The sequence below is a fragment of the Bison bison genome, unplaced genomic scaffold (genome assembly GCF_000754665.1).
Source record: "Bison bison bison isolate TAMUID 2011002044 unplaced genomic scaffold, Bison_UMD1.0 scf7180017864148, whole genome shotgun sequence".
Lineage (NCBI taxonomy): Eukaryota > Metazoa > Chordata > Mammalia > Artiodactyla > Bovidae > Bison > Bison bison.
The window spans coordinates 8,917,268-8,927,819 of NW_011494720.1; the positions used below are offsets into that span (position 1 = coordinate 8,917,268).

The 10,552-nt window shown below is 42.9% G+C and overlaps 1 protein-coding gene and 1 long non-coding RNA gene across 2 annotated transcripts in view; one reads left to right on the forward strand and one right to left on the reverse strand.

Moving 5' to 3' along the window:
- Positions 1-520, forward strand: part of LOC104989256 — an 867-nt gene extending 347 nt beyond the window's left edge. The window contains exon 2 of the long non-coding RNA XR_825357.1: positions 208-520. This is a non-coding gene — a long non-coding RNA (uncharacterized LOC104989256). The remainder of the gene's footprint in view (positions 1-207) is intronic.
- Positions 1-10,062, reverse strand: part of TCP1 (t-complex 1) — an 11,329-nt gene extending 1,267 nt beyond the window's left edge. Inside the window, exons 1-10 of the mRNA XM_010840887.1 lie at positions 9,803-10,062; positions 8,092-8,177; positions 7,768-7,896; positions 6,599-6,696; positions 6,121-6,231; positions 5,635-5,816; positions 5,118-5,244; positions 989-1,164; positions 543-666; positions 128-261 (exon numbers count right to left, since the gene is read on the reverse strand). Coding sequence (XP_010839189.1) covers positions 128-261; positions 543-666; positions 989-1,164; positions 5,118-5,244; positions 5,635-5,816; positions 6,121-6,231; positions 6,599-6,696; positions 7,768-7,896; positions 8,092-8,177; positions 9,803-9,866 — 1,231 coding nt within the window. The 5' untranslated portion in view covers positions 9,867-10,062. The remainder of the gene's footprint in view (positions 1-127; positions 262-542; positions 667-988; positions 1,165-5,117; positions 5,245-5,634; positions 5,817-6,120; positions 6,232-6,598; positions 6,697-7,767; positions 7,897-8,091; positions 8,178-9,802) is intronic.
- Between the last annotated feature and the right edge of the window lie 490 nt (positions 10,063-10,552).

Below are 10,552 nucleotides of genomic sequence, written 5' to 3' on the forward strand. Positions count from 1 at the left end.
GCCAGAGTATTAGGAATAACAAGAAGAGATCTTGCAAACTCCGCAATAGCGAGCTGTTCCCGGGAGCCCATGCTGGTCGCGTAGTTCTCCAGGTAAATGGAAAGGGCCGCCTCTACAGCGCCCCCACCTGGGACCACAGACTTTGACTCCAAAACTCTCTTCACCACACAAAGGGCATCGTGTAAGGAGCGCTCCATCTCGTCACACATGAAATCATTTGCGCCACGTAAGATGACCGATGCAGAGGTACGAGCCTTAGTGCTATTTAAAACAACAGCAATAGTCTTTAACAGTAGTAAGTCCATGAAGAAATTCACTACTACTTACACAGGACATTTAGACAGGGAAGCAATGTCTAGACCATGGAGAAGAGATGAAATGGTAACTTCACCTCCATTTACAAGGGCCCAGTATTGTTTTATCCCATGCGTATAACTGCTCATATCACTGAAGGACTATAGCAGCAAATAAATGGGAAGGTGATCTCTTTTTACTCAATAATAAAATCTGCACAGCCTTACAATGTATGAAGTAGCTCTTACTTTTTAATTAAGATCAGTTCATCATCACAAATTCTCTCCTGTACCACTTCTTCTGCTTGTCCCAACATTGAAGCTTCAAAAGTTTCTTCGCCTTCCAAATTGGCCAGCGTTGACAGAACAGTTGCTATTAAAAATAATTATAAACACCTGTAAGCACTGTTCTCTCGTGAATATTTTCAACCCTGCTTTAAACATTCAGAAACATGGAATCTACCATAGAAGTGACACATAATCTCAAGTTTAAGGCTTACAGTAAGACATTCAAGGAACCATCCTATCCTAAGAGAACGATGTCACTTTGAGGTGAAGAACACTGAAGAACTTTCCCAGTTACAAATGCACAAAAGATTTCACACATTTGTACACAAAGCATTAAGGAAGTTTTCTGGATCTGCTTATCTTACCGTCCAACGTAAAAAGAACATGACAGCTGGCAGGAGACATACCTCCGGAAGCTTTAGCAATGCGTTTAAGGTCCCTTTTTAAAACTCTTCGAACTGCCATAGCACCAGCCTCCACAAAATACTTCAGACACATGTCGTCAATTCCACCAGTGGTTAGGATAACGTTGGCACCAGTTGCCAGGATCTTCTGGATTCGCTCCTTGGTGATGTCAGATTCTCTACAAAAATGCAGTACTTGAGTAGTAACCCAAAGTTATCTTCTGTATTTTTACTATTACATAAAGCTTGAACTTCCATTAAATATTTTTCATAAAATAACTACAGATTAAATGATACTAACGAGTCTCTCCCTTCTATGAGCAGAACTTACATCAGTCCAATTTATAGAAAAATTCAAGGAATTAAATACCAGTTAGCTCTCCCCACCCCAACTTTAGTTTCTAACCAAGAATAGCGCCTAAGAAAGGAAGCCTGACGGACCTGGTGGGGAGACAAGACCATCAAGCAAACTCGAAGGCCAGTGTCACTTGCAATACACAATGCAATGCAGGGAGGACAAGCACACGAGAGCCACGTGTCCAGGCTGGCAGGGGGACAAGGAAAGCTTGACGGTCTGGAGTTGAGGGGTCCAGAGTTGGAACTCCAGGTAGGAACAGAAAATGAAGAACTCTGTAGCAATGTCAGAGTCTGAATTGATAAGTTTTTTTTTTCTTTTTAATATTTTAAAGCGAGAGTAGTAGTATCAATCTGTGTTTTCAAAGGATGAAAGAATGAAGACACTCTGAGGCAATAACTGGAGATGAGTCTATCTGATGTGAACAGATGGCCTTAACAGAGAAGGCAAAGCTTATGGCTTGGGTGACTGGGAGATTCAGCGATTGATTTCTGGAGTGAAATAAATACTAACAGGTTGGGGGCAAGATGAGAAAAAAAGGGTTCGGTTTTCAACAAGGTGAATCTGAAGCCCCCATGATATTCAGGTGAAACTGCATGGGAATTACAGGCAAACTACGGGATACACAGATCTGAAAAACAGTCAATAAATATTTACTTATTCAAAGAACAGAGAATCTTTTTTCTTTTGCCACACCGTGCAGCATGTGGACTTGCAGTTCACTGACCCCCTGGTGAACTCAAACCCGAGTCCCCTGTGGTAGAGGCTTGGAGTCTTAATTGCTGGACCACTAGGCAAGTCTCAAGATCAAAGAATCTTTATAAAGTGAAATGAGTTAAAGATGAACCTCACAATAAACCTCTCTACATCCTAGACAAATACTGTATGTCAAAGCCATGAAACTAAATCATTCAGCCTCTACCTTTACAGACCTTACACTTTAAGACGTATTAATACATAGTTAGAAAATGTGGTAAGCCCCAGGAAGACAAACTGCAGTAACTCAAGGGACAGCATAATTCAGACTGAGGGGGAAAGAGAAGCATCTCTGAAAGTTACCAACTGAAAAACAAGTAAAAAAAAATTAGCCAGTCAAAACAAGCAGGCAGAGAATGTTCTGGGCAGAGGAAGGAACATTCTACTCTTAGGGGCTGAAGCTCTTAGAGAAGGAGCTTGGTGGATTCTGGTTTCGGCTGTGCTAGACCACAGTGCAAAGAGCAGGTAAGGAACTGAACTAACCCAGAGTGATGGGAAACCTCCAAAAGGCTCTGGCCTTGCAAGGGGTAAGATCAACTTGGCTGCTGTGTGGGAAACAGCCTTGGAGGTGATGAGACAGGAACCAAGATGACCAGCTTGATACCCCTGGAACAGCTTGGGCAAGAAAATGGAAACGAACAGTGGGTGAGTTTGAGATTTGATTTACAGAGAGACATCAAGTGGTCTTTGATAGGTTAGCAGAGAAAAGGAAAAAAAGGAGTTAAGGACATTTCCTAGTCTTCTTCCTCAGTAGAGGGGTCCCTAACTAAAACAGCAAAGAGCAGATTTGGGGGTATCATCACAAGTTCAATTTTAGACATAATGACTTTGAGATGCTTAAAAAACATTCAATCAATTCAAGCTCCAAGAAACAGATTCCAAGTCTCCGGCACAAAGGATGCAGTGGCCCAGGCACAGGACAGATGATGCAGAAGCAAAATGCTGCTCCAACCTCCAAGTTTTTCAAAAGTAGCCAAAGGCTTGATAAAGATCAAGTGAAACTGGATGTGTGTAGTGAGCTTCACAGCAGTGGTCACTAGTGATCTTAGCAAGCGGTTCTCCACTGGAGGAGCTGAAAAGGGCATAAGAAATAAAACGCCAGAAAAGTTTTTGTGCCAATCACTCTTCTAACATCTGGCTATACAGAAATGAGGAAGGACAGGGAGTAACTGCAATAGGATGTGTACACAAGAGGCTTTTTTATTATATTTAAGGATAAAAGAGCTACAAGTGAAGTGAAAGTATTAGTTGCTCAGTCATGTCTGACTCTTTGCGACCCCATGGATTATATGTAGCCCATCAGGCGCCTCTGTCTATGAGATTCTCCAGGCAAGAAAACTGGAGTGGGTAACCAATCCCTTCTCTAGGGGATCTTCCCAATCTGGGTATTGAATCCAGGTCTCCTGTACTGCAGGCAGATTCAAGAGGCTTTTACAATAGTTAAGGATAAGAGAGCTACAAGAGGAATCTAGAAAGGAATGAAGAATAGAGTCAGTATTGAATATGCAGTTCAGCAAGAATAATCAATGAAGCAAGACTGTAAAAGCAGAAGGGAACAGGATCTCACACACTTATTCTAAAGGAACCTGCCTTTGAAGGAAAAAAGGACACCTTTAGATACCAGAGGAGAAACCATTGCAATGTTGGCGCACTGCAACGAAGACCCAGCACAGCAAAAAAATAAAAAAGGTACACTAGCTCTCTAGCATGTCAACCAGTAGTTAAAGACCATATGCACTGCCTAGTACCTGACAATGTCAGTTTTCATCTATTACCCCAATCTCTCTTAAGACACTGTCACCACATTTTCTAATTTCCCTGGCAGTTTAGGTAATATAATTAGACTTTGGTTAAAAATGTTAATTTTTAAAGTCTGATGGGAATACCAGACCACCTGACCTGCCTCTTGAGAAACCTATATGCAGGTCAGGAATCAACAGTTAGAACTGGACATGGAACAACAGACTGGTTCCAAATAGGAAAAGGAGTTCGTCAAGGCTGTATATTGTCACCCTGCTTATTTAACTTATATGCAGAGTACATCATGAGAAACGCTGGGCTGGAAGAAACACAAGCTGGAATCAAGATTGCAGTGAGAAATATCAATCACCTCAGATATGCAGATGACACCACCCTTATGGCAGAAAGTGAAGAGGAACTAAAAAGCCTCTTGATGAAAGTGAAAGAGGAGGGTGAAAAAGTAGGCTTAAAGCTCAACATTCAGAAAACGAAGATCATGGCATCTGGTCCCATCACTTCATGGGAAATAGATGGGGAAACAGTGGAAATAGTGCCAGACTTTATTTCTGGGGGCTCCAAAATCACTGCAGATGGTGATTGCAGCCATGAAATTAAAAGACACTTACTCCTTGGAAGGAAAGTTATGACCTAAATAGCATATTGAAAAGCAGAGACATTACTTTGCCAACAAAGGTTCATCTAGTCAAGGCTATGGTTATTCCAGTGGTCATGCATGGATGTGAGAGTTGGACCATAAAGAAAGCTAAGTGCCAAAGAATTGATGCTTTTGAACTGTGGTGCTGGAGAAGACTCTTGAGAGTCCCTTGGACTGCAAGGAGATCCAACCAGTCCATCCTAAAGGAGATCAGTCCTGGGCGTTCTTTGGAAGGACTCATGCTAAAGCTGAAACTCCAATACTTTGGCCACCTCATGTAAAGACTTGACTCAGTGGAAAAGACTCTGATGCTGGGAGGGATTGGGGGCAGGGGGAGAAGGGGACGACAGAGGATGAGATGGCTGGATGGCATCACCGACTTGATGGACGTGAGTTTGGGTGAACTCCAGGAGTTGGTGATGGACAGGGAGGCCTGGTATGCTGCAATCATGGGGTCGCAAAGAGTCGGACATGACTGAGCGACTGAAGATATTCACAGTTGGAAAAAAAAAGTCCAGTTGCATAATCTACCATACCCTGCTACCCATTAGACTTTTTAGTTTATCCTTTGACAGTAATTTACAAACATGCCTTTCCCAAGGTCAAAAATGAATCTCTCAACGTACCTCTGTCTAATCTGGTCCAGTTTTTCAGGGTCTGTAATAACCACTTGTACACCAAGCTTCATTTTTGTTTTCTGCAGGCTGAAGTCAAGGCAAGCAATTTTTGCATTAACTATTCTCTTGGGCATGCCTAAAATTGAACATAACATTAAGTACCTTTACAATTAACAATGCTATATTTTATAAAACACACCTATCCTTAGAAAGAACTGCACAGATTTTAAATCATTATAGGTAAACACACAAATTTAGATTTTATTACTTTTAACATTATAAACTAACACTCATGACATTAAACACATGTGCTTTCTTTTAATTGGCATCTTTCTTAATCATATGCAATTACATTACAAAGAAACTGGCAACACGATGTACCATTTCCTTTATCTCTGGGCTTCACTAAAGAATAAAAGTACACATGTTGGATAGTTCATCTGAAGATGGAGTAGATAATCCACAAATAGCTAGCTTTATCCTTTAGCACAATGGTTATATGACAAAGTGAAATCACAAGCCTTACCCTGGGATCCCACCACACAGTTGAGAGCATAGCCGTTGATGAGCATACTCTCCATCTGACTTCTGCCATGGGCTTTCAGAACATTAATGGAGTTGACTGGATAGCGAGGCTGGCCTCTGATATCTGTGTATTTAATAGCAAGCACAGCATCTACCACCAGGTTAGCGAAGAAATCACCATTTCTAAGCCAGCAGTTAAGGAAAACAAGAGACTTGGGATGGATAGTGGGCGCCCATGAAAATCAAGGGTAACACAAAGGCACTTCCCTTAAGCAATCTCACCAAAGAAACAAGCATCATATATGCCACTGAAATGTTAGAAAACTGTTTATCACCATCTGCACACTACTTTCACAATACTTTGTATTACCCTTCCCCGCGGAAAAAGGAAAATAGGCAACTTCAATACAGCATCATCTGGCACAAAAACTAACACAGGGTTTTACTTTTAAAAAGCCTAAACTTTATTAGACCATCACAAGGATACATTCCAATGACTTTGGAAGACATCGATGTCTTAGCAGCATTAATCAGGCAATCCCTTCCAAGCTCATCGGTGTTAATAATCAGATTTTCACTGATATAACGCACTGCTTCCCTGTTTGAAGTGTGGGGGAGAAAACAATTCACTACTCAGAATCTTGTTTTATCAGTGTGTCACAATATTTAGGGCATCAATGCTCTGTTCAGCCATTTCATATAGGAGGAGGACACGAGCAAATTCCCCCTCTTCAGATCACGGCAGTTCTTATCTATCCCACAAGCATAGCCACTAAAATCTATCAGGAGATAATGTGGTAGTCAAATGGGAAAAGAGGGATACTGGCCCTAGTTAAGTGTTACTACACATACACTAAAACACAGCTATCAAAGTATAGTCATCAACTGGAAAATTCAAAGAACAGAGACTCTAAACTATTACATCAAACAACAAATAAAATTTTTTCTGAATGTAACAATCTTACTTGCAAGCAAGTCGATAGCCACTAATAACTGATGTGGGATGAATTTTCTGTTTGACTAGTTCATCTGCATTTTTTAGAAGTTCTGCTGCAATAATAACCTGCAGAGAAAACATCCATTGCTCTCATGTTATCCTGACATTATGGGCAACACGTATGTACAAATACTAACACACATCAGATAATAATAATGAGAATGATAGGGGCAAAGAGATTAACTCCTTATTAGAAATCAGAAAAAGATAACCCTACACAGTATCTCATATGGAAATGGATAAAGCCAGATAGGAGTCAGCAAACTGTTCTGGCTCTTAACTAGAATAAGCTAGTTCTGCAGTAGAACAGTAGAGACAATTCATTCATTCCTTTTCAAGATGAAGTGCTTACATAGCTTTCAACATAAGCTAAATGGGGAGCCTGACAATTAAATGATCTGCACTGTTTAATTATTTATTTATTTTGGACACTCCACTCAGCATCTGGGATCTTAGCTTTTGGACCAGGGATTGAACTCAGGCTCTCAGCAGTGAAAGCTTGGGAGTCCTAACCACTAGACTACCAGGAAATGCCTGATCTGTACTATTTTAGATTGTTATTTAGAAAATCATCCTTTTACGGAGACCAAAAATTACGCTTTAATCAAAAAGACTTTAAAATTCTTGCCTGCATCTTTTGGGGGAAAATTAATTGTATTTAAAAAGCTTTGGTATCATGTACAAGTTACTTAGCAAAGATCATTCTTTCAGAAGAGGTGGATTCCATTCTTCCATGGCTTAGAGATTAAACATTTCCCCACAAACCAGTGCTTTTTTTTAAGACAGCAAATTATTATTTTTTCCCCTCATCAAATATTAAGTGTTTCTACTACATCAGTGTGCTGGGTGATCTTCAAGGCGTTTATATCATGTTATTGATCATGTTTACCAACTCTCTCAAACTCCCGTTTGAACTCATGAGTTCACTTGTCAGCATTTAAAATATAGAAACATCTTGTTTTTTTTAAATACTTGGTAAGGTTTTAGGAATTTCTTCTGCGCCTCAGGTTGTAAGAGAAAAAGAAAACATTTTTTTTTCCCTTTAAATGACTTACTTATGGTTAGGGCTTTATTTTCTGAAACTTTGATTTTAGGGGGGAAAAAAACACTAGTCCTCAGTTAGCAGTCTTTACCTACCACGGAGGTGGTCCCATCTCCCACTTCTTTGTCTTGCAGATCTGCTAGCTCACAGAGAACTTTGGCTGCAGGATGCTCTACCTCCAGTAGCTTCAGGATGGTTGCACCATCATTAGTAATGGTTACATCCTAAGAAATTTCCAGGGGAGAAAAAAATGACATAATCACCCACAGAAAGAGACTATCCCCTAAATTAGCCCAACCCTGTTATGATACATTCACCTTCTGTATACCTTCCAATACCAGCACTCTGACAAACACAAGTGAGATATTCATGAACTTATTCTTTAAAGTAATGAACATTACGTGTAGACATATACTCACACCAATGTCATCCACCAACATTTTATCCAAGCCAACTGGACCAAGAGAACTTTTCACAATATTGGCAATTGAAGCTGCAGCCATGACTGTAAATACAAAAAAATTTTTTTGAAAACTCAAGATCCCAAGAGACAATCATTTCGGTCTAAAAGAAGTAAATGACAGCCTCTGAATTTTCAAATTTATCTAATCTGTCCTAATCTGAAAATCAACCAAAAGTCTAATGTAAGGAGAGAGAGCACCCAGTAATACACAGTTTTAATTCAACTGCAGACAGACACCAAGTGTTATTAAGAGTACTCACTTCATCGCTTTAAAGAAAAAATAATCACCTACTAGTCCTCACTGCAGATTCTGCCACTCCACACAAAACAAAAAGATACCAGCCTTTTTCAGATTCTGGCAAGTTAAAAAAAAAGTTATTTAAAAAAAATTAGTAATTCGAATGTTCTGACTATACTTCAAATTTGCCCACGACAAAAATCAATAATCTATCAAATAACGGTAAGACTGACTGATTTCAACTGGTAAGATTCACAAGATCTGTGACTTCAAGCGACTCAACAACAAATGCTTTAACAGGTTAAAGTTTACTAGATAAACTCATTTTAAGTACCGCTTATGTTAACATTCAACTAAGATCATGGCATCCGGTCCCATCACTTCCTGGCAAATAGATGGGGAAACAATGGAAACGTGACAAACTTTATTCTTTGGGGCTCCCAGATCACTGCAGGCGGTAACTGCAGCCATGAAATTAAAAGACGCTTGCTCCTTGGAAGAAAAGCTACGACCAACCTGGACAGCATCTTAAAAAGCAGAGGTATTACTTTGCCGACAAAGGTCTGTCTAGTCAAAGCTATGGGTTTTCCAGTAATCATGTACAGATGTGAGAGTTGGATCATAAAGAAAGCTGAGCGACCGAAGAATTGATGCTTTTGAACTGTGGTGCTGGAGAACTCTTGAGAGTCCCTTGGACTGCAAGGAGATTAAACCAGTCAATCCTAAAGAAAATCAGTCCTGAATATTCACTGGAAGAACTGATGTTGAAAGTGAAGTTCCAATACTTGGGCCACCTGAGGCGAAGAACTGACTCACTGGAAAAGACCCTAATGCTGGGAAAGACTGAAGGCAGAAGGGGACGACAGAGAATGAGATGGTTGGATGGCATCACCAAATCGATGGACACGAGTTTGAGCAAGCTCCGAGAGTTGGTGATGGAGAGGGAAGCCTGGCGTGCTGCAATCCACGGGGTCGCACAGTTGGGCCTCGACTGAGCGACTGAACAATGTGCAAGTCATCTGAATAGCGGTCTATGGTCACGCACTCATCAATAATACAAAAACAAAGCAGTTAGAGATAATTCTGTCTGGTTAACGGCCGTAAAACGAGACCCAGAGACGCCTTTCTGGACTAGAACCGAAACAAAAGGGCGGGCGCAGGGGCCCGGCGGGCAGGGACTGGAGGTGCGGCGGCACGTGCCGGTGCGCGGAACTCGCTCTCCCAGCCCCCGGCCTCCGCAGCATCCGGTCAAACCGCGCTACGCCCTCGGCAGAGACCCGCCGCGGGACGGAGAGGCCACCCACCACTCCCAGGGGCCCTGTCGGGGGGTAGAGAAAGGAAGCCACGAAGACGGCAGCCAAGGCCGAGGCGGGGGTGAGGGGGACGCGCACCTCCGCGGGCCCGCCTTAGGCCTCGCTCAGACCCTCACCGTTCTGGGAGCGGATCGCCTCCCCAGTGCTGCGGTCCCCGAACACGGACAAAGGACCCTCCATCCTGGCGGCGGGGCGCACGTCGAGTTTCCCTCACACCGCGGGCAACCAGCGTCTCACGGGGCGGGCGGTGGCCACTGCAGCCGCGACGGCGTGGAAAGGACCCGAGCGACGTCGCTCGCGGGGGCTGCTGGGAACGCCGCTCCCAGCCTCTCCCCTCCCCAGACACAGACCTTGCCGGGCCGCGCCGCGGGGCAGGACGGGGAAGAAGGTGGAGATGCGAGCGCGCGCCGGAAGTGAGCAGACGGAAGGGGCGGTCGCAGCACGTTCGCCCAATTAGAGAGCGAATGAGAAGGGCGCGAAGGTAGGAGAGCGGAAGTCAGTATCTTGGACCGCTAAAGGGAGGAGGTACTCGACTGACGCTTTCTCCCAATAGGCACAGGTTGCGCGTGCGCTTCTGCACATTCTGGCACCTTCTAGAAAAGGTGGGCGGTAGGGCGGAGCTTGGAGTGTGACGGAAAGTGGGCGGGTGGTGTAAGGTGGTGTGTCTGAGGTAGGACCGAGGTTCTGTACGGTTCTTGGTGGTTTATAAATCGGCGTCCTTGTTTTCCTTAAGTATGAGCTCGAGCGGAGAGCGCGCAAAACAAGCGCTCTATTCCCGGCCTCAATAGTTTAGGCTTGGGAGCCTGAGTGGGACCGCGTAAGGGTTCTCCATGAGTCATTAGGGAAAACAACCGTAACATCTGAAG